Raw genomic sequence first — 23,473 nt, forward strand, 5'->3', positions numbered from 1 at the left:
TCAGTAGTGCTTGCGGTCGCAGTCTAACCTGTCCCGTGGCTGTGACATCAAAGTGAGTCAGCGAGCGTGATCGGGATTTTCGACCAGTTTCGCCCTTTCCGGTTCAACAATTTGCCTGCAATAGCTGGATCTTTCCAATTCCCAGTAACGGACAGTTCGCCATTGCCAAAAAGAGATTGTTAACGACGTGCTCACAGCGCAGTGGCCTAGTCCTTTGTTCGCATCACATACAACACGAGTTGCAGCAAAGAATCACTTCAAAGCGCTCAAAAAAACCTTTGTCCCAACATGAGAGTAGCTCATTTTCCTTTCGCGGATGGTCTTTTGTTGGTACTTGGCGTGCTGTGGTGTACCGATGGCGCCTTGGCGTTCACCGCGGCTCCATTGCACACTCAGTCGCACTTGGATTCAAAGAATGGCGTCTTCGGGAACGGAAAACTGACTGACAATCGCTTTTTCGGCAAGGCCGATACAGTTAGGCCCATTAGCACTCCGCGCGGTTCGGCTGTGGGAAACTTGAAGGCTTCCCCGTTGGTCGCACTGCTCTCGTCACCACTAGGTTCCGTTGGAGTGCTCGCCAGTATCGTCTTGGTGCACGAAATGGGACATTATCTGGCGGCTCGAAGTTTTGGTATTTCCGTGGAAGAATTTAGCATCGGATTTGGCCCCAAGCTGTTGGGCTTTCGAGCCTTTGGGGACGAATTCAATTTACGAGCGTTACCCCTGGGAGGCTACGTCCGATTTCCCGAAAATTACAACGCGACACGAGTCCGCGAAATGGAAGAAGCGGCATACTTAGCCGCAAAGGAGAATGGTGCGTTGGAAAAACCCGACGCTGCATCGGAAATACTGAACATGGTAACCTTTGGAGCCGTCGAAGCTCGGCAGCAAAGGGAAAAGGAGCAACAACTATTACAACAAGTGGAAGAATTTAACAACTTGCCGTTTTGGAAAAAAATGGTCAAGACACCTCCGCAAAAGTCGCTTGATCGCGGAAACGTTGAGATTGAGTATTATGATGATCCTAAGCTTTTACAGAATCGGCCGTGGCAAGAACGAGCTGTAGTCCTTAGCGGAGGAGTGGTAAGTCTGGTTGCGCCACACGTATATCTTTCGTCTCGACAACGGGGAGTAACTCATTCTCTCTTGGATTGGAAAAGGTATTTAATTTGCTCTTGAGTTTCTCGATCTACTTCGGCCAAATCAGCGTCGGGCCGGGACTTCCCCAACCTGTCTTTGATCGTGGAATCGTCATCAACGCGGCACCAACTTCCAACGCAGCGGCGAGCGGTTTGCTTCGAAAAGGCGATATCGTGTACGAGATCAACGGCTCGCCAGTTTCTGTTTCGTCATCGCCGTCACCGTATGAGGCACAGAAATCTATCAACGAATTTATTGCCAAAATTCGAACGGCACCTGAAGGACAGCCAATAAAACTCGTTGTGAGGCATCCGAACGAAAAAGAACTGGTTAATGTTGACGTCGTTCCCAAAAAGTTGGACGCTGCTGGACCTCAAACCATTGGAGTTTTGCTCGCACCAAACTACATCAAATCAGAAGTGTTACGTACCGACAACGTCGGGGAAGCTGCTTCGTTAGCATACAAGTACGCTTATTCATTGACGAGCCAAACGGCTGCGGGTCTGGGGTCCTTATTTGGGGATTTGTTTTCCGGAAAAGCGGGCTCCTCCAGCAACCAAGTCTCGGGCCCTATTGGCTTGATACGTACAGGTTCCGAAGTCGTCGCGACTCAAGATCTGACTACCGTCTTATTGTTTGCCGCGGCCATCAGCATCAATTTGGGTGTTGTAAATGCCCTCCCTTTGCCTGCGCTGGATGGCGGACAGCTTCTCTTCGTCATTGCTGAAGCACTTACCGGACGTAAAGTCAATCAACGATTACAGGAAGGAATTACTGGAGCGGCAGTTTTGCTGCTACTGCTTCTGAGCGTGGGTGCGGCCGTCGGCGATGTTTCCTCTATTCTTGGACGGTAGGCTGTGTCCTGTCGCCTATCGCTAACGACTATATTCACTCTCGCCAATTACTCGCGGTCGGCAAGAAGCAGCGACCAAAGTTTTACAATACTAATATTAATATAATTTGCGTGTGGCTGGATTTCCACATATAATAATGGCTTTAGCGTTGAAAGTAATACATATAGTTGCAACAATTGCAGGGTATCCCAAAACCAGCGGTGCCCTGCTTTTGGAAAGTCGATGCTGTTACCAAGCTCGATGTCCATGGTAACAAAGACTTTTGGATGATTAGCTCGAAGTAATGGTGATATCCACTGGTATTCGCAAAAGCTCCTTTGAGCGGTGTTTTCAATCTACTGTAATTGGTGGTGGTGGAGATGGTTGACCAATCAAACGTTATCCGAACGCAAGGGCGATATCGTCAGCTCACTGCTCGTGACGCTACCGGTACTGGACTCGGCGGCCGCCGACGCACCACGAGCCACAGGTGGTGGTGTTGACGCGTGTGAAAGCGTTTCGTCGAGTGTGTCATTCGACTTATCGGAATCTTGCTTGGTCAAGAATTTCTGGATAGACGAAAGGCATTCTGGATCCACGTTCAAGTGTTGCGCCATTTTTGACCGTGCTTCGTACAATTCGTTTTGTGCCGTCTGCTGGTCGATTGTTGCCGTCAATGTCGATATTTTGAGGTTGCATTCGGCCAGTTTTTGTTCCAATTCAGTAATACAGACGGCGGCGTGGACCATGCCACTGGCTTTGATTTGCTCGTCTCGTACGGCGCGATGGAATTCCAACCGTGAAAGCCTATCGTCTTTTTCTCGCAACAAGGACGATAGATTCAGTACGGCTTCCTTCAGAATGAGACCCTCCGATTGGGATCGGTACAGACGCCCTTCGGTCTGAAACAGACGCTGAGCGTAGACCACAGCAGTAATTGGTTTGGCGTCGTCGCCAGACTCAATACCATTCTTTGTTTTATTCCGGTTGAGTTCCGCTTCAAACACCTCGGTGCGTCGTCGATGTTCTCGAATATGCGATACACGGTGTTTGTTTGCGACGGTGCGCTGTTTGATTTGACTCAGTAACGAATGGGCTCGAGCCGCGAGCGGGGCGGGCTCCGTCTCGACGGGTGCGGACTCTTTCGCACGGGACGACGACGTTGTGGATAGCGTGACGTCGGTCGTGGCGGTACTGACATCCTCCTCGGTAGGACTGCCGGTGTCTTTGGCACGGAGCACCGTTCCCAAGGAAGACTCCGACGGTGGTAAATTCCGGTGGCTACCGTCAGTTTTAGACGGTTGGTGTACGAGTTGTGGGATATCCCCCAGGATAGGACTCGGCAAATGAGTATTCGATGGGCGGTCGTTGGATTGCGCAAGAATAGGAATGGACAAAAAAGTCTCGGCGTTCTCGCCACGAGGCACCACTGGCGTGCCCGTGTCTCCCCCTACTAGTTTCGGTTGCGCGTTCCGGGGAGAGTCCTCTCTCCACGACTTATGATGGTGTTGTTCTCTCGTCGAGCGATGTACGGTAGGAGAACGAACGCCGTGCTCCACACTCCAGCCTTTCTGGAACGGAGCCTGATGGCGGACCGGCACCGCGTCTCGGAGACTGATTTCCATCTGCAGTAATCGATCGTAATCGTTCGGGCGTCGGGATACTCCCGTGGTTTGGAAGATATTCTGCGGTCGCAGCGGTGAGTTCGTTCGGTCGAGTCGATGGTTGTGATCCAAACTCGAGCGGCGATCCACCGGAGCCCGATTCTTATGTGGTAGACTGTACCGCCGTCGGCTCACGGACACCTTGGGTCGGAAGCTTCCGTTGGTCGATGAACGTCGACCGTCTTGTTTCGTACGCTGGGACACGGAGGCTCTTGTTACTGTTGTTGTTAATGTTGGGGCTTGTCGAACCCGTGGTCCCTGGGAACGTTCCAAGGTCGAGTCGTCGTCCGGTACAGTAGTCATCCGCTGCGGCTCCGTAGAAGCCCAAGCACGTTCGGAGGCTTCCTTCGTTGGGTCGACCCGTGCGGGTGTTGTGGGAAGGTTCGTGTCAGATCGTTCCGTCGGCGTCACGGTGACCAAAGACGATCGTGCCGTCGCACGAGTAACGGCGCCTTTGCGGTGACGGACCCGCGTGTCTGTTTCCTGAGCAACGATACGGACCACGGACGACGGTGCCCATTCTTCCACAGTCGGACTAGCGAGACTGGTTTCGTCGTCGTCATCGTTGTTGTTGTCGCTACCGGGAGAAGCCAACATTCTAAGGGTGTGAATAATCTCTGGATCCGTTGGTGGGGGAAGGAGGTGCACCGCGGGAGTGGTGATGAGCTGTGCGGACGACGTAGACATGCGGGATGAATGGATGAATGACTCTGCTGCACTTTCTACACCCGAGCTAAGTTCCGAGGGCGACGGGAGGGGTGGGGTAGTTGGAGAGGGGCTAACCAGTCGCTAGCTAGCTCTGTAGCTATCGTAGTGACCGTTCGCAATGGTCCCTCCGAGTTGAGTCGAGTATACTGTATCCGACGTTCGAAAGGTTTTTTCTTTTTCGAAATAAGCCCGAACCCAGTAAGTGTCGCACGAAAGGGGACGGACCCTAACGGAGGCGTAGCAACGTAGAAAGGATGCTCGGCTGGCGTTATGTATCTACACCGGTTCGTTCCCTATTCTATATCAAGTCAAAACCATTCCGGATTCAAATTATCGAAGTTTCGTAGATCAACGGACACACAAATACATAGGCCTTTGGGGGTCGGTAGTAGGCCACACGTGTCGGTAGTAGGCCACACGTGTCGAGTACGAATGTGTCTCCCGCGCTACGAATCGTCGAGACTTTACTACGCCCGGCGACAAGATCTACAGATCCACACGGGACAAGATCGTGTTCTTCGCTGACACCTGTGACACAACGGAACGCTCTACTAGTCGTTCCAACATCGCCCGTTCTCTCACCAGCGTTCCACGCTCCCGCGGATTTTCGATTCGTGAAAGCCGTCCCCGTAGCCAAGCCATGCGAACCTATCCTACGTCATGCACATTCTACTCGAGACATTCCCAACTATCCGTTATATTCGTTGGTATGCTACCTCCCTACCTGTGATGGTGCGTTTATATACGTGGAGATACGATTGTGTGGAGGTGTGTTTTAAGGATGGTGGCTAGTTTCGGTCCGAGACTGTTCAAATAGCAGGCTTGTCATTGGATACGGAACGAGGCGAGCGACCCTGGAAACACACGATCCACTCACCAAGGTGCCGGGTGGGTGTCTAACAACGTATCGCTCCGGAGTCGTTGGACTTTGTCGAGACCTAGAGCAATCTCGTTTGGAGAGGAACACGAACCAAATACCTGTGTTCGTCACGGTTTCTGGTTTGTCGTTGGACGGGATAGGTCGTTGGTCAATCGCAGTCCCAGTCAGTCCATGCGATCCATAAGATGATCTCTAGTTACAGTAGCTACTAGCGAACTCGTCGGTACCGGTTGACGGGATCGACGGTGATCGACCCACGTACGAAAGTCGGGTTTCCACATGCCCACACGGGTCCGCTAAATTCTGTCTTCGGAATGTCCGACCGGGATGCTGTGGGCACGATCGCTGTCCAACCGTACTTATCCGTGCGAGCGAAATTCTTCGGTAGTCGTAGTTACAAGGCATAAGGAGATCCCATCCCGGCGTTGACACCGGGCGTAGGAAAGGGCTCTAAGTATCCATCCCTATGCTCTATGTACGGCTCGCCAATTGTGCGATCCGTTCACGGTCGTTATGGTCGATGGGAATACCGTAGGATTTCTGCGGGGGCTGAGTACTCGACAGTTTGGATTGCCAGTGAAACTATATATGAGTACGAGTAGCCATCGCGGTCATTCCAGGTATGCCTGATCGACCGAAGGATTCAAAACGTGAACGAATATATCTCCATTTTCGCAACGGTTTGTCGACACGGGCATACGCTCAGATTTGTCCATTCGCCTGGAATTCGCTGCTTTCGTTTGCGATTCTCCAACGATCAACAACCCCACTGTGTACCAAAAGAGACAACAACAACAACAACAACTTCTTGTGTGTGCATGCTTTGTGTGGAACACAATCCCCCCGTAGCCCGGAACACGTGCGTGTCCCTTGTGTAAGGACGAAAACTCGGAACAGGCAAAGACACACGAACGCGAGTGCAGACACGAACTCGGGTGCAGACACGAAGCGGCGTACAAAGTACACTCCGTTCACCCAGAGAATCGTCACTGCAAATACCCGCCGAAATCGGTGCCAATCCTTCGTTGGCATTCCATCCATACAGTCCGTTGCGTCTCCAATCAGTGTGCGTTTGTTTGCCGCGTCCGGGGAACATGTTGCGTATGACTTCCCGACGACCCTTGTCTCCAAAGGTCCTCCGGAACAACAAATCCCAACAGTCCACCGGCACCGTTTCGGTGGAAGATGAAGACGAAGACAATCGTTCGGTGGATCCAGTCGACGGTGAGCCGCCGGTGTGGATTCCACCCGCTACCGTAGCCACGACTGACTCCACACCCTCGCGACCGTCACCAACCTTTCCTCCCTCCGCCGACTCGCCGGATACGTGTTTACTGGAACAAGCGATTGTCAGTATGAGTTCCGCCCTCACCGAATTGCATACGGAATTGCGGGACAAAACGTGCCGGGTCGAGGTTTTACAGGACACGATTGTGGCCTTGTCCAAGGCTCTGGAAGCCACGGAACGAGACGTGCAGGAAAAGGCGCTGGACAATGAACGACTGTCGTTGCAACTATCCGCCCTCACGTTTGGAATTCCGCGGGGAGTGCAAGGCCAAGGCCATTCCAGTCGAGATCACGGAAATTCTCGGTACGACACGGAGACGGACGACGAAGAGCTCACCCACACGGAACAACACCACGCCTTGAAACGCAGGAAGGGCAAGAAAAAGAAACAGCTCGAACACGCGAAACAAATTACTGATATGAAGAAGCACAAGGCCAAGAAAAAGGCCGGACTGGTAACTATGAATGGTATGGAGTATGATCTAACTGCGAAGGTAGCAAGGGCAGTTGAAGAAACAGTATTGCCACAACAAAAAGAACAACCACCACAAGAACAAGACAAAGCCTCGGACACACAAGTAACACCAGAGGAAGCAGTATGGCCACAACCAGGACAGTCACAAACACTATTATCACAAGCACGGTCAGAACCAGAAACCAGAAGTAGCACCATTGCAGATTCCCACAACTCCGACACCAACCGTATGATCGAGGAATCCAGCACGGACGAGTCTGACGCCGCCGTCGATAGTGACGAGGAGGATACGGATTCCGATTCGGACGGCCACGACCCCGACGAACTGGCGACTCGGCCAACGACTTTGACAGCCACGGCGGACGGGGTCGGATTGGGCAAGGATGGCTATTCCATACCGACCGACGGTTCGGCTTCCAGTACGGGTCCCGGACAAGCCGCGTTCTACCGTGTCATGATGGAACGGGATGTGGCGCAGAAACGGGCGCACAATTACCACGCCGAAGTCCGGTCACAACGAGCGAAAATTCGAGAACTGACGGCTCGATTGCACAAGAGCGTGGCTCTCGTGGAAGTTTCGTACAACGGTACTGGCGACGAGGACGGGACTACCAAAACTGGCAAGACGAAAAAGAAAAAGGCGAACAAGCAGAAGGTATCTCCAGACCCGCAGCAGCAGCAACAAGTTAAGAAAAGGCCGTTGCGGTGGCTGTCCAAAGGCTCCAATGGGAACGAGGAACTGGTACATGATGCGGGGACTACGTTACCACCGAACTCGCCCCCGACCGTATCGCGAATGTTCAAGTCGACTTCGAAAACGTCCGACATTCAAGACTTGGAGCAGTATGCATTTTCGTTGGCGGATCACGCGGATCAAGCGGCGGGAGTCCTATCGACCAAGTCGAGAACGAGAACGCCGACCTCGGTAACCACCGCGAGCCTCTTGGAGTTGTAGAACGGATTGCTTTTAACGGTTCCTTTCTATGGTACATTTTACTCGCACGACTCGAAAAAATGGGTGAGCGGTAGTTGTCTACCGGTAGTGAGATAGATGAGATAGGTTACAAACGGATCTCCTGACAGTGAGCTAGCCTTACCTAGATTAGCTATAGTCACTGGTAGTTTAGGCTTCCGTGAACTGTTGTAAGTGACGGGTATGTGGATGGTGAATGGTTTGGGTAGGGTAGCTTATGGAAACGGTTCCATCTCGACGACCCACCGGCGTCGGTAATTGACCGTGAATGAATCCGCGACTTCAAGTTTGGTCCAGTCGTGAAAAGCCCGTGTGTGTGTCTGTCAGATACCCGTGTCAAAATACATGTGTGTCGTCGAGGATTGACTCTATCAAAAAGTTGAATGGTACCGGTATCCCAACCGCTTTTCTAATCACCAGAGTTCCCGCCTCTTTCCTATAGTTCGGTCGGACAATTTTGGGTCTCTCTTTTGTTGTTCGAAGGAAATTCTACCTACCAGAGGGAGTTTACATACGGGAAATCTCGGGTACGAACCACGAATTGCGAACGGGACTGTCGCAGGCGCGTCCATAAATACCAACCAAGCTTGACAGGGAATAGTAGACCGTGCTCCATTCGACTCCGCGGACTGTTGCGCAGTGCAGAATGTCTAGAGCTACATCCACGGCCACTTACCGATCCGGCGCGTGGCTGCGTGTCGATCCAATGTGTAACTAATCCTCCCGGGCGCGTATCGGAACAACCGTTGGAGTCGCGGTTTGGGGCAAAGACGGTATGCCGACGTTCCAACGCACGACACCCAAGAAGAAATCGTGTGTGTGTGTGTGTTGGTGGCACTCTCTCGATCCGTCGCTCTCTTGTTTCTACGGAAACACACGCACGCACACGCACTGGCTCGTCGTACTCTCTCGACTGGGTCCGTCCGGACTAGTTGAATGGGCCAGTACGGAAAAGACCGTACTGTCACTGTCCTTTGGTCCTATCGACTCGACTCCAGCTTACTACCTACCTACCTACCTTATCTGTCTGTCTACTACTACCTCTCTCTGGCTTGCAGCGATTACCGGCACCGTACCGTCGTCGTTGTCTAGCGTTTTGCAGATCCCACAGACTACCATCCCGTTGTGCTACCAACTTACTTGAGAACGACCAAGCTTTCGTTATTGTTCTAGTTGCTGTTGCTGTTGTTGTGATACGGTTGCTGTTGTAATCCTGCTCGGTGCCTCTGGTTGCGTTGGCTGTTTACGTACCCCTCGGAAACGTGTCATTATGGATCGTTGGATTCCCCTCCCAAGCAAGACGAGTTCGCGTCGGACTCCTGCCACTAGTTCGAACCAAACGTCGTCGACTGCGACACGGAATCCATCCCAGACAGCAGCGACGGTGCCTCGCAGTCACCGTCCATCCAAGTCTTCCCAGACTCGTCGATCAAGCCGTGCCTCCACCAGTCCCGTCGTTCCGACAGGTCACTCGTCCCGCCACCACGAACCCACCTTTGCATCGGACACTTCCTGGTGGGACGACGCGACGTCCCCGACCCTCGCTTCTGCGTGGGATCCGTCCCAGTTCGTCTCCCCAAAACATTCCGTGCACCAATCCACCAACCAGGCCACGGACTCGAACACCACCACACGACGCCGCACGTACGAAGATGCTCCCGCATCCACCGGACGCCGTGGCGTAACCGAACGGCGGTCGAACACGCCCGTGGCCTCGTCGCCACTCCAGTCCTACTGGAGTGACGATGATGAGGACGACGACCATGACGGCCGGATGGATCTGCACAATAACCCGTTCCCGTCCGATGCGGTTCCTAGGAGTTTGGGACCCGTCGATCTCGATGCCATGGAAGACGAACTCGATAACGCATTCGTTCCACAATCGGAAGACACGTCACCGGAAACCAGACACCAGCACCATCCAAACGAAGTGTACGATAACCACGGTCGCTACCATGACAACCGTCGTGATACGGATGAAGACTTTGTCGACCGTCACTACCAACCCGTCACGGAAAAGGGGTACAACAACCATCACTACCAAACCAAGGAGGGCTTTGTCGACCAACAGTACAAAATGGAAAAGCAGTACACCGACCGTCATTACGAAACGGAAGAGCAGTATAACGACCGTCATTACGAATCAGAAAAGCAGTACAACAACCGTCACTACCAAACGGAAGAGCAGATTGACAACAAGCGATACGCCCACAACGGCTTTGAGGCAGAGACACCGGAACACCAAAATTTCGATCACTACTACCAACAAGAGAAGGAACTGCAGGAACAGCTGGAACATCAGGACTGGCATCACGAAGCACACGCCGAGCCGGAACCGTTCGTTGTGACCGACACGACGCCCGCGCCCTTGTTGGACACCACCACGACTTCCAACCTGGTCTTTCAAGACGACGAGGACGACGACGACCCCTACCATCCCTACAACCGCGCACCGTCGCGGACGCCCGTGGAGGTCGTCTCCCAGACGCGTGAGGCCTCCTCCAGCCGGCACCGACCAAACACCTCGCCCGAAACGAACCAATCCCATCCGCCGCGCTCCCAATCCTACTCTGTCCCGGATTATTCCGATAGCGAAGAATCGTACCAGGATCGCAAATTCATTTCCAACGACGAACACTCTCAGGAAAGTTTCGACAATCGCTCCTATACGAACGAACCGCCGGTGGGCATTCAACCAAGCCCGTGGGCGTCTGGATCGTCGCCTGGCTACCACGAGGAATCCGAGTACGAGTCCGAGAAGGAAACCGAGTACGAGATTGCGGAACGGATCGCTCAGGATGCCATGGAAACCCGGGTCGACGAGCTCGAGTCGGAAAAGTATCCTGAGCGTCCAACGGTGGAACGGGTACTCGACTGGGAAGCGGTGCTTCAGAAACCCAAGAGTACCGGGCAGACCGGAGCCACCGCTCCGTACGGAGCGTCCTCATCGCAACGGGAACGCCGCCAGCAGCAGCAGGATAAAGAGAAGGAAGCCCAAGTCGAGGCGGAAAAGTACAGTCACCGCAATGTTCAGGAAGAAAAGAAGGAAGACGATCATGCCTTGCGGGCCAAGAAATCCGCCGACACGCCGGACGAAATAACACTGGAACTCGAACGGGATGCCGCCGTGGCCCGGGCCAGTCACTTGGCCACCGACTTGGCGGCGAGTCACGCCAAGATTGACGAACTCCAAGATCACGTCATTTACTTACAGGAACAGCTACTCGCGTATCAAGATCGAGACCAAGAACAAATGAATGTCTCGCAACACCGCTCATCCTTGAATCAGACTCTGTTGCTGAATCAAGGTCTGTCTTCGATCGGTAATATGTTCACTCGCCCCGGGAATGGCTCGAAGGAGGACGCACGGTCCGCATTGCTCCGTTCCTGGCATTCGTCCGTCCCGAAAACGAACCTGACGACCGCCCGCACCGCCACGATCACCCCGACCAAAGCCGACGTACCCCAGTCGACCATCGACAATGCGTTTCCGCACGACCCCTTTGCAGAGACGGTGAATCCGAAACGTTCGCCCGTGACGCCGTACCGCAAATTGAACGATTCCAAAACGTCACAAATGTCTTTTTGAAAGAAACCAAAAGAGGGGGAAGCGGGCGTACATGGCTGTCGTAGACGTAATGGTATACACTCAACGATGCAACGCTGTTCCACGCGATCTTTTGGATAACCTGATATATATATATATATACATTAATCCTAGTTTACATGAAAATGGAGGACACAATCTTGGTACGTGTTACATTAGTTAGTTTTTCTACTTTTGAATAGAGAGGGATGTAGCTGACAGTTAGCGTGGATTTTACTGTCACACAGACGGGAGCCACAAACTAACAGTAAACGCGAGGTGGTCACTGTCCACAGCGGGAATTTGGCGCGCCGATCGAATCGTTCGACTCACCACTGTCAGTCCCAGAAAGGTTCCTCCAAGCATGCCATCCTTTTCTGTTTTCCCTCTTTTCACAAACGAAGGGTTGATGCGGGGGAAGACGTGTATGTCGAACAATTCTGGAGGTCAGGGCACGGTAGGGTACATCACAGTCAGCGCCTTCCCAAACGACCTAGTATGTGCCCCACCAGTACCCACCCTCGCCTGAGCATGATGTTTTGCACTTGAGGTTAGAATTATGTTTTCGATATACAATACGTAGTTCCAATGATCCCAAGCCCCGCTGCCTACCTATTCGATCCGTTTCGATTGCTTCTGTAGTAGAGTTTGTACCATACGAACGGGGCGAGAGCACAGACACGAGTATATACGATTGTGAATCACGAAAGAGCGGCCGGCGTGACAACCTATATCTATACAAAAAGAATGTCCCACCGTGGCCATTTCCGTCGTGGTGCTATCACGCGTGTCGACCTCGGGTCCCAGCGGAGGATCACCTTCCCCCATGCCCCCCCCATTCGGGAATCGAGGAGGATCGAGTGAGCGTGGAGTGGGAGAAGACTTTCGACGGGTCCAATGGGTACACGGTCTTAGTGGCGATGGGGTGATGCTGGACACTTATCACCAATGCACACACACACACACACACACACCAAAACGAGAGTTCCACACGCTCTCCCACTACCTGAATCTACCTACAACAACAACAACCACCACCTTTTACCACCATACAAACACACTCCGCATTCACCCCTATTCCTCATTGACAAGACTTGCAACACTCGCAGTAGACGACGCTGGGAGTACTAGTAGTAGCGGTAGCAGTAGCAGTAGCAGAAATCAATAGCAGAAGTGGCCGTAGCAGTCGCAGTAGTTGCTAGAGCAAGAGCAGTCACAATCGCAGCAACAACAATCACACTCGTCGCAATCGAAAGACGAAATGCCGCGGCACAGCAAGTGTTGGGATGAACCTTCGGAGCCAATGGACGAAAGCTCCTGTAACGCGTTGCAGGACGCGGAAGACAGCGTAGTCCGCTTGGTGGAAGACCGCAAGTTGGTGCGGCAAGCGACGTCTCGACAGTCTCAGGCTACTACTACGTTGGCGGAAATGGTCTTGTCCTTGTCGTCGGCGTTGCATCACGTGTGTCCGGACTCTCACGGAAGCGCGCGGGTTGCCCAGGTTGCTCAAGGCGTCGAAAGTCTCAAGCTCCGACAAACCAAAGCCACACGCAAGACGGAACAACTCGTACAGAAACTTCAAAGTACAATCAATGCCCAACAGAACGAACTCGAAATCCTACGCGCTCGGCAGCAGCAACAACAACAACAGAAGCATACGTACCAAAGGAACGTCCAGGTACAAGTGTCCCGTTGGCCCCCCGCACACGGTCCGCAAGACGAAAAGACCGGACGAATGCCGGATGTCGAAACCTCTACCCAACGGACCGAGACGACACACACGACGTCGTTTGATTCACCGTCGGCGGACTCGCATTCGACGACGGAGGCCTCTCCCGTTCGCACAGAAACTTGCCCCACTACAGATCCGGAATCCGAATCGAGTCCTCTCCTTCCCACATCACCCGCTCGATCCCACAACGACTCCGCCCTGCCAGTGTCAATGCCAGCACCAGTGCCAACGGTCCCGACACCAACGGCATCACCCGTGTCGCTTACCGAAGACCCGAACGATGCCAACATCCTTCCCGCCCTTCTGGATATGCATACACTCCTTGACCAGCCACCCGATTCGGACGACATGAGTGCCTTGACCTTGCACACCACCCGCCGTCCCAGTTCCTCTCCCCACGACCCGTCACCCTCGAAGCCTCGGCGCAACAAGGTGCGCCCTACCAAAGCCACTGAAGGGACGACTCCCCAAGATAACCATCCCACGAAGACTACCTCCACCTCTCGACGCCGTACCAAAATTCCTGTCGAAATTACTCTTTTACCTCAGGAACGACTGGAGGTCTAATCTAACTTTCCTCGCGTCTATAGAACAAGCCAGCTCGGCCCGCCTCTTGCACATTGGACGGGTGGATGGATATATTTGATATAGTAGGTAGTTGCATAGGTACTGTTTCTTCTTGCTAGGATTGTACTCGCGTCCAGGCAGCATCTCGAGACCATAGAGAGATCTCTCTCTCTATTCTACGGGAGCATTCTTCCTGGACCGCTGACAACGGATTTCTTTAGTTGTTGGACAATTTGTTTTGGTGGACAATGGATGCTCGCTGTGGGTTGTCGCGTTGTATACTAGTTCCGTTCCCGGGTCAAGATGTTCCACCGGGTACGGACCAAAGGTTGTCTCCACGCAACGGTCGGAACCACGGGTCCGTATCGTTCCCGTACGGTGGTTGAAACATCTTGCGGCTGTTGTCTGTGGACCAGAGCGAAGTATTGTCGTCGTTATTCCGTCCACGTGGTGAAAGTAGACGTGCCGCTGTATCCTTCGTCCCGTACCGATGGAAAGAACAATGTCGACGGCCGCGGTGGCCGTGTACGCCGCGTTGTCGTCGTCAGTATCATCGTCCTCGTCTTCCACGGAAACGGGTGTCAAAACAAAGGCGCAATGTTATCGCTGTCACTGTCGTTTGATTGGGACACGGCAGTGTCTCGTTCCGCATACTAGAGTAATAGCATAAGTAGTAATAGGCGTAATGGTTGTGTGTATTCGTTAGAACAACGTCAATTAGAGCATGTTTTACAAAAGGAGTCAATGACATTCGAAACGCGTATATACCGGTATGCGTATCGGACGAGTGGCCAAGGCTGGAATCGGTCGAAAGTGTGGGAGGGCGGCAGAAGGCCACGGGATGACTTTTTCGTCCACGCTCGGATGGTGGCTGATAACAACTGTAAGCGTTTTCCGAGACATATGGTGCAAGCCCCGATTAGGAGAAAAGGACATTTTCTCGTTCCCGGATGGTCTCCACTTCGCGTTATATCTTTGTAACTTGACGTTTGTTGGTACTTATAGGTGACAACTTTTGAATTCCCTTGGCGTTCGATATAGTGTGGGTTACAACACGATATATATTGAAATAGTCCCGATCGCGCCATCCAAGACTTCGCTACGCCGGTCGACCCAGATCGCCAGTACCCCTCCATGGCCTGGTACGGGGGAACCCCCCCCCCCCCCTGCAAGCCTCGGGAACCACCCCCTCGCCCCGCCAGGCCAAGCCACCCATGGGACTCGCAGGGTCACAGCCCCTCCCGCTATCTCGGATGGCATAATCGACATACGCCCGCAATTCCTCGTGAGGTCTTTTTTCGACTGCCCGGCGGCACGCTGGGTCTATGGAAACAGCGACCTGGTAGACCGCCGCCAAGCCCCGCGTCGCTCGTTTCCTCTCGCAAATGTTTGTTCCTTATGGATCAACAACAGTAAGAGTGCACTTTGAGTGTGACAGTGAGCTACGGTGAGCGAATGACTATTTGAGTGCTCGTCAACCCACATTGGTGTCGATCTCACCGGGATAATTTTGGGTGTGTAGCGTCGCTTTTTGGCCGCAGTGTGTTACAATCCTTCAGCCTCCCAACGAACTTGGAAACAACGTTGGTGGTAGTGGTAGTGGTAGCATTAGTAGTAGAGGTACAAGTAGCAGAGGTACAAAAAATAGCCATCGACCGTACAACAACAGCGACTCACTGTGAGCATGACGACGGAAACGACTCCAATGCCTGCTCCTTCTTCTCCGCAGTCCTCCACTAGGACTGTATCGGACACCACCAGTCCGACGGAAACCTCAGCGGCACCGGATCCGTTCCAAGCCGTTCTCTACGCCAGTAGTCAGCTTTCCATCGTTGACACCTTATCCAAACTCGTCCGGACGCTATCCACAACGGTATCTCTCTGCATGCCGGACACGGGCACAACGGCGACGACGGCCGCCGACTCCGTGCGGGACGCCGTTGCCCGACTCGTCGAACGCCAGGAACGCACTACCGCACACGTCGTGCGGCACATTATGGACCTTTACCAGTCCCTCGGCGAACGCGACGCCGAACTCGCGCAACTCCGACAGGAACGGGACGCCCTACGCGAGCGCGTCGCCGTCCTCGGTGAGTGCCTCGCCTACGGAACACACACGCACGGATCGCCCTCCACCGTCACCGCCGCCAACACGGATGATCTTTACAGTGCACCCGGATTACAAAAAAGTCCCAGAAAGCATTCCGGTAAGCGGGTCAATTCGCAACACAGTCGCACGAACCTCATTCCCTTTGAAATTGTGCTGGAAGAGTACCAAGAAGAACGGGTGGAGTTGTAGGCGCAGCCTGACACTACTACCATCATCCCCCCATGCGCTAATCAACCTTCCGTAGAGTCGAAGTCATCCCGTAGCTATCCAGCTGCTCGTAGCTTGTCCCGCGGGGTTGATTTAGAGGTACAATACACTGCCATCAGTCAGTTGCAACCCGGGAATGGCTGTTGATAGTGCAATTCTCTCTTTTTTAGAATGCCTGGATACCGATATACACATACATATCTTTAGCACAAAGGGTTGCAGCCGAGCGTCGTTGTGTCTGTAAGTATCGACGCGCGTGTGTTTGCTAGAGAACGCGTCATCGCTCCGCCACCAACAAAGATAGACGCGGATCCCCTGTCCAATTGACAATTATTCCGCACCTGATAATCAACATTCACGTAGTTCGGCTCAACCCGCAAAAGGTCGCGCGTCGTACCGGGGACCTGACAGTCCATCCAGGAGAACTAGCGTTTTACGACACAACATTTCGGATCAACTCGTTTTTACAAGGATCGGTGATGCCGGTATCCGACAATACGGTGTAACCGCAAACAATCTGTATCTAAGCTTTATCGGAGATACCTTCCGAACTACCACGTCTGATATGTACGAATGGGCAGTAGAAGGTGATGAACGCTGCGTACAGTTGTATAAATATGGACACTGGATTTGGGCCGTTTCTCCTACAAGTTTGTAAGCAAACTTCTTTCCAAATACTCTTAGCGATGGACAAATCCAAACAATAATTAGAAGAACAGGATTGGGGGATCTTGTTTTCGTATTTTGCTAGTCAACAAACAAGGGCATTCGTGTTGCGAGGGAGTCCCACAACGGAATAGGATGTAGTATATAGGATGCCTTGAACAAGTGAGTCAAAGAGTACAGAGTTCACAAAGGGTACGATCACGTTTCACGCGGGACCGCTTACGAAGTTGCTTCCCCGTTCAACGATGCTCTGGCTAACGACACCGATTATTGCTCAAATACCAGTAGTCATAAGTGGTATTGTCCGGTTTACAGCATCTCTCATCAGGATTTATAAAAGTAATACTCTAACACGTAAAAAGATGGGCATGCCTTACCACTTGAGAATCCTATGTAAATCATGTGGGGTGATCCTGTTTCAATGGTTTTGTTCACAAGATTATTTTCCACGGCCGGAATACGGATACTTATAACAGTTTTCCCAGACAAAATTGCTTGTTTAAAGATAAATTCGATTGTACAAAGCCGCGGGAACATCTATCATCGCGGAAAACTCGACAAAACAAACGGGGCAATGCAGACTGGATTGCAGACGGGGATGCCGACATCCTAGCCTGGGTACAAAACGTGAGCCATTTTCATTTAAATAAAGGAAATTAAGAATTTTTAGATGGATTATAGAGTGTTTCACTTAGATGTGTTGCCTTGAACTCAATAATCTTTTCAGATGCTCGGGTGTTGGCGCTAAGCCCGGATTTACGATAGATATTCGGTTGGGCGGATTCGTTCGCACTCACACTATCATTTCTCTGAATTCCAGCGGGACTCAAGAGGCTAAAGAACGATGCCAAGAGCTGAGAGGACACATTTCTGACAACAAATTTCGGTAGCACAAAGCTTCGAACTTGAATACTCCATGCTTGTGACGAAGCAGCATGGACCGCTTCGACGAGGGCAACGATAGTGCCGACGATTTGGCGAAAGTCGTCTCGTCGATGTGGTGCAAGTTATGGTCGGAAACCAACAAGAGTCGATGCCAGAACGAAACGAGCCGCCGCCGCAGTCTCTTCATCGATGAGGAAAAGTCAAACCGCCTATCGAACGGAATTTCCACCATTATCGCTGATCTTCAGAAGGATTTGCAAGAGCGGGTTCAAGAGGAGATAATGAAGGGCCAGCCATACCACCGGAAAAGTAGCAAAACGCATTTGCGACGAAAAAGCCACAGCTCTCATCTTAGTGCGCGATCGGGAGATACACAGGAATGGTCCTTCGAATCGGATTTGGTGCAAGTGGAGCAACGACCAGACTGTGTTCGATTGTCCCTGTAGTGGTGCATGTGGGTGCGACTGCATTCTGTTGGTTGACGGGATATCCTTTGAACAAGCATGAGAGCATTGCGGATGGATGTACATGTAAATTAAACAAAAAGTAAAATACGTGTCTGATTTGATCTGGCATTAGGCATGGTTCCTTCTTCCTATAGTGGATCAACAATGTGTGTGTTATCTAAACTTACGATTGCAGCGGATGTGTCTCCAATACGCCTGGGGGGTAAAAGAAGACCTAGCGCTATTAAACTTCATTCTGTCGATTGCGGAAATGAAACAGCGTGGTCACTTGTTTCCTACGCAACCTCACATACATTTTTTGACTTCGAGCTGGAAACGAAAAGCTACCATAACCAAAACCAAAGTCCGGAACGCACAAGACGAAACAAGAAATTATGAATTGTTTCATCGTCTCAATTACAAGGGCGCTAGAGAACCGTCTCGATTCGCATCTCTTGGCTGACTGTCATATTTTTTACAACCGGGGACCTATTTGTTTTCTCAATCGAATAGCGATGATAAAGTTTATCATTTGGGGGAGACTTACCAAAAAACGACACGCAAAGTGCGAACTAACCAAAAACGGAGACAATCAATAGCCGTTGCTCCACGTGACCAATCCGCAAACCATGCGCTTAATGAGGACAACAAATCGAGAAGTAATCCAATAAATCGTGAAGGAGGTGCTCGCCAAGATCACGTATTCGTCCCCCAACCTTTTTAAATTTCGAGCCTTGGGACCAGCAAGGCAATCTCGTTCTTGTCATTGATCGCAACAACGACGACACAACAGAATTGGATGTACGCTCAATCAAACATGTGTTGTACAGACCGAGAGGTGACGCGGGGTGCAATGGTGAATGGCAGTTTGCATCATGGTAGCGTGAGATGGTCAGTCAACGATCGCCCGCGGACGATCTGGAATCGGACGATTCTGAAAACACGCCAACCACGTACAACGGTTCCCGACTCGACCGTGTGGCGTCTCGACTACCGAAACGGAACGGTACTGTAAATTGGAAAGTGTGTGATATAATTTGGGCGCGCGCAATGTCAAGGTTGCCGGATTTCCCGACTGACACTTACGGTCACGGGAAAGCGGGTACTTAACCCCCTCGAAATTCGTTCGGGACTGGGCTTGGTCAACACATAGATTCCTCTGTGTTCCGTTGAAGCAAATAATTAGATGGGGGGGAACATGGGCTGGGCTATTTGTGATTGAGGTTTTTTACTAAAAGTAAATCTTTAGACAAGTATCCGTGAACGAGCCTTATAATTATGCTCACACATCTTGGTAATTTGTAAGCCAGCCGACACCGAATACGAATGGCGTCCATAGGCGAACGGACGGGACGGAACGACGACGGAAAAAAGTGTTGCCCCGGCCTAGTTGTGTAGGCAAACAAAGAAAGTGCCCGAACGAGTCCATCAAGCAGTGAACAAGCTTACTGCTCTAGAGGCCCCTCTGCCACAACGCGCAACCATACTCATCCGAACGATTAGCCAGAATCTTTCACTGCGAGCTTTTGAGCATAGATACACAAAGCAAGCACGGACCGTCACAACCTCTCCGTCGACAGCAATCTCAGTCTGGCCAATCCCATCGTCAAAGCAACGCAGTATCACCAAAACAGTTCTGGCATTCCCGTACCTTTGTGCTACTCATCCTACTTTCGTGTGATAGTGTCCAGTACAGAGGAAAAGAAAGGGAGAGCAGATTCTTCAGAAATGAGGGAAAAGTCTGCATTCTTTCGCAAGCCCCGTTCGCGGTCTGCCGTCGGCGTGGCGTCGTCCGAAGGACACAAAAGTGAACAATCACCACAACCCGAACAAGAAGGAATGGCTTGGAAAGACGAGAGGAATAGTTCCGACGCGCCCACGAGTACTAGTAATCAAACCATCCGGATGAGTGACAACCATACCGCAATGTCGTCCGCAACGGCTGCCAAGTTGGTGGAAGAAATGATGATGAAACAAATCGATATCTGCACGACAACGGGTTCCATTCTGCAAGCCTTGGATACCAAGGGAGACATCTACGAAACGACACAAGCCCTGCTGGTGCAACAAGAATCCATTGCCAAAACATTCGCCACAATGGTGCACAAACTCATCGATACTACGTCGCAACAAGAGCAGATTATTCGAGAGCACGAAGACCGAAGACGTACCTTGGAAGAGCACGTCCAACGCACGGCGGAAGGCTTGCGGTACCGCAGTACGCAAGTCAAGACCCTGGAGGATCGCATTGAAGAGCAACAGGAAGAACTCGTCAAGCTATACAAAGAAAATCGTCGCAATGCGTCTCGTGCGGCGGCAAAGACCAGTGGTAGTAGTAGCAGCAACAGCAGTAGTAGCAGTACCAACAGCAGTGTCATCACGAAAGCTACGATACCGAACGTCAAGCCGGACGCATCCAAACTCGTCAAGACCGCCAAGAATGACGAGCCGGTACCCACCTCCGTGGTAGCTACCGGCATGGCAGCGAAGGTTGTGTTGGCGAAAGTTGCGACTCCTCCTATTCCTGCCGCAGCAAACGTGACCACCAAAAATCTGAGAGCCGATTTGAGCAAAAAGAATAGCGAGCTCGAGGTCATGAAGTCTAAACTCAACGACAGCCAATTTCTCTTACAGGCCTACAAGGAACGATGCGAAAAACTCGAAGCCACCAGCAAGACCGGTAAAACACGGGCCCCGAGATCAACCTTGCCTTCCACACTCATGGAGAAGACGGTTTCGGTTGAAAAGAAAGCTTCTGACGGCCCCACCCACAAGACAGCGAGTCCGAGAACCTCAAAGCCCGTATCAGCCAAGGATTCCAAAACGTCGCCGTTGGCACGTCTGGCTGGGGGGTTTCGATCGACACGATCGAAGAAATCTGAGTCGGGAACGGTTCGGAACAGAACTCACACCTCTGTCAGATCCTCACCGCTGGATACAAGCTTATCCTCGACAGAAGAGGAAGGAGAATACGATTTGGACGAAGGGGACGCTGGCTTTGACAATGATTCCGTAAATTTGTCCCTGTATTGTGTCTGAAAAGGCAGACGGGAAGACAGGTATGACTTTTTCATACGTCCACCTACGACGCATGGGTGCTGCTCATGAGTTACTACATTCTATTGAGGAGTTGCTTTTCTATTGACTCTGACTTTCACATTAGTATAATAGCAAGAATTGCTTTAGAAATTGCGTGTTACCTTACTCCGCTCGGGCCAACAGCATGGCGACCCCAGCAGCCTTCTGGTCCATTCCCGACGCGTGCGCGACAAAATCCCCGGCATGATAAAATAAAGGAGATCGGTACCACTCTTCTTGTTGTATTGAAATGGACGACGTCGACCATTTGATTTGCGTTGCTCCGATCGGCTCGTCGCGTTCGAGTGGTCGTCGCACGTGAGGTTTTTCGGGGACGAAAGCTCCGAACGAGTTGAGCTGACATTTGGGAATGATCGAAATGTGCGGGCTTTGCTCAGGATCGTCCAAGAGTCTCGCAACGAGATTTCCGAAAGCAGCGTTGTCCCCCGATAAGCTCAATCCGGGCTCCCGTACAAAGGACGTCTGATTCCACCAGGACTCTAAAAATGTATGCGACCATGGATCATTCCGAATCAGCCACGAACCGGAATTCACTGTCAACCTACGATCTGGAGTGACAATCAAATGGAGGTTAGGGTCTTGTGGAAGCAGCGATTCTTCTAACGCAATGCTGGAATTCATAATGACAACGTCGGCATCCAGCCACCAGACCCAATCGCAATCAATTGTACTCCTCATCTTTAGTGTGTTCGGTTCGTGCTTCTCTTCTTGGCGTAGCAGACGCAGGACGGCGGGTATCTTACTCCATGCCGGAGGTCGGGAAACATCTAGCACATCGCTTCCGTCGATTAAAACGTAGCCATGACGATCGGCGTAGGCCTGCTGATTGGGCAATGTCAGTGGGCCGACCTGGTCAAAATCCCGACAGCGCAACGAGCGTTGCCACCAAGAGGATATTGCGGCCTGATCCGTCAAGGTAGTCATACAAATTCGCGAACGTGCAGACTTACTCTTGTCGCTGCCGAGTGTGTCACTCTGCCCTTCATTCGACAGGGTTGTGTACGGAACTTTGGGACACACCCGATGGATCCCCGACGCAGCATCATGAATCGGAGCTTCCCCCCACGAAACAAAGGCTTCGCGACTGTAGCATTGCGCATGTCGAAAGAGCCACAATCCGATCCACGGCAACCAAGAAAGGATTACCAAAGCCAAAGTCACGACTACTGTGTTAAGGGGTGTGCATCGATTATAACAAGAAAGGATCCATCGCGATGGTTTTCGTTTGGTTCCAGAACGCTTCTGTCGCCGGAGATTAGTCCCTTGGTTGTCACTTCCGGTATGGCTTGCTTCCAAAGCCGATCGCCGTCTCGTCGCATCGCCTGACGCTCTACTGAAGATATCGCTACTATCTTGAAGCGTTTGAGGTAGCAGTCCGCTCATGACGACAGCGGAATACACATCGAAAAACTTGTACAGACGCAATTGGATTATATGCACAAGCGTGATTGACTGAAAGATGAGGCTGGCTGGCTGAGAAAGGTCTGTCGGAATGGATATCCATACGACATTCAGTATATGAATGAGTGAGTGTTTTTGGCTCTATTGACAAAGAGCTGGCTCGCTAGTAGCTTCATTCTACCCGCTCCATAGACGTGAGACGTTATCTACGGAAAAAACTATTCACAGTCAAGGAAGGACCTTTCCGTCTCTCATTAGGGGATGCTTTTATGGATAGGTTATGTATCGTCATGCGTGTACGCGGTTGTTGGGTGTCAAGTCGACAGACTGGCGAACGAAGAGACCTTCATAGCAGAGATAAACCCTTGTATTATCTCGCATCAAGACCCTTTCTACTCGTCCACTAGCCTTAAATTTCTCTTTTGTACTGCAAGGAGGGTTGCATTGAGCCCGATTTTATGCATGCCGTCGAAAATACACTAAATGAAAATGTCCTTGTCCTTCAAAAGATTGACAAATGCAAGCTGGAAGGGGGACTCCCTGTGCTTGTGCCGTCAGTCGATACTTCCTGTGGTTTGTTGACCTGGTGAAAGTTTCGGAAAGTGTTTGTTACACTCCGAGGGGATCCCGCCGGTTGGGTCGCTTTCGCTGTCTTCCACGCATTGGCCATTCGCGACGACATCAATGTCCGCAAACGTTCTCTGAGACCAGCCTGTGACAGTGGTGTGTAAGTCTTGATCAACCAGGTTTGTTCCGTCAAAGTTTCTCGCTCCGTCTCATCGCACAAAGTCCAGCCAACCAGGGTGCCGTTCTG

General features: G+C 51.8%; 7 protein-coding genes across 7 annotated transcripts; 6 read left to right on the plus strand and 1 right to left on the minus strand.

Moving 5' to 3' along the window:
* Positions 1–114: 114 nt before the first annotated feature.
* Positions 115–1,994, plus strand: PHATRDRAFT_48723 (predicted protein; the record flags this gene model as incomplete). Its single annotated transcript, XM_002183243.1, has 2 exons — positions 115–1,083; positions 1,161–1,994. Exons 1-2 carry the CDS (start codon positions 289–291, stop codon positions 1,992–1,994), a joined length of 1,629 nt encoding a protein of 542 aa, XP_002183279.1. The 5' UTR covers positions 115–288.
* Positions 1,995–2,078: 84 nt separating this feature from the next.
* Positions 2,079–4,324, minus strand: PHATRDRAFT_48724 (predicted protein; the record flags this gene model as incomplete). Its single annotated transcript, XM_002183381.1, has 1 exon — positions 2,079–4,324. One exon carries the CDS (start codon positions 4,322–4,324, stop codon positions 2,366–2,368), a length of 1,959 nt encoding a protein of 652 aa, XP_002183417.1. The 3' UTR covers positions 2,079–2,365.
* Positions 4,325–5,940: 1,616 nt separating this feature from the next.
* On the plus strand, positions 5,941–8,067 carry PHATRDRAFT_48725 (predicted protein). Its single transcript, XM_002183244.1, has one exon. It carries the CDS (start codon positions 6,320–6,322, stop codon positions 7,940–7,942), a length of 1,623 nt encoding a protein of 540 aa, XP_002183280.1. The 5' UTR covers positions 5,941–6,319; the 3' UTR covers positions 7,943–8,067.
* Positions 8,068–9,092: 1,025 nt separating this feature from the next.
* PHATRDRAFT_48726 (predicted protein) lies at positions 9,093–11,549 on the plus strand (the record flags this gene model as incomplete). Its single annotated transcript, XM_002183245.1, has 1 exon — positions 9,093–11,549. The coding sequence occupies exon 1, from the start codon at positions 9,231–9,233 to the stop codon at positions 11,547–11,549; it is 2,319 nt and encodes a 772-aa protein (XP_002183281.1). The 5' UTR covers positions 9,093–9,230.
* A 1,258-nt stretch (positions 11,550–12,807) lies between these two features.
* Positions 12,808–13,845, plus strand: PHATRDRAFT_39265 (predicted protein; the record flags this gene model as incomplete). Its single annotated transcript, XM_002183246.1, has 1 exon — positions 12,808–13,845. The coding sequence occupies one exon, from the start codon at positions 12,808–12,810 to the stop codon at positions 13,843–13,845; it is 1,038 nt and encodes a 345-aa protein (XP_002183282.1).
* A 1,684-nt stretch (positions 13,846–15,529) lies between these two features.
* PHATRDRAFT_39266 (predicted protein) lies at positions 15,530–16,144 on the plus strand (the record flags this gene model as incomplete). Its single annotated transcript, XM_002183247.1, has 1 exon — positions 15,530–16,144. One exon carries the CDS (start codon positions 15,530–15,532, stop codon positions 16,142–16,144), a length of 615 nt encoding a protein of 204 aa, XP_002183283.1.
* Positions 16,145–19,846: 3,702 nt separating this feature from the next.
* Positions 19,847–21,198, plus strand: PHATRDRAFT_48727 (predicted protein; the record flags this gene model as incomplete). Its single annotated transcript, XM_002183248.1, has 1 exon — positions 19,847–21,198. The coding sequence occupies exon 1, from the start codon at positions 19,888–19,890 to the stop codon at positions 21,196–21,198; it is 1,311 nt and encodes a 436-aa protein (XP_002183284.1). The 5' UTR covers positions 19,847–19,887.
* Between the last annotated feature and the right edge of the window lie 2,275 nt (positions 21,199–23,473).

This window comes from Phaeodactylum tricornutum, chromosome 19, assembly GCF_000150955.2.
Source record: "Phaeodactylum tricornutum CCAP 1055/1 chromosome 19, whole genome shotgun sequence".
In the NCBI taxonomy this organism is placed as follows: Eukaryota; Bacillariophyta; class Bacillariophyceae; order Surirellales; family Neidiaceae; genus Phaeodactylum; species Phaeodactylum tricornutum.

Excerpts from the sequence above, each read along its gene's own strand:
- PHATRDRAFT_48725 (XM_002183244.1), top strand. The coding sequence starts at position 6,320 with ATGTTGCGTATGACTTCCCGACGACCCTTGTCTCCAAAGGTCCTCCGG.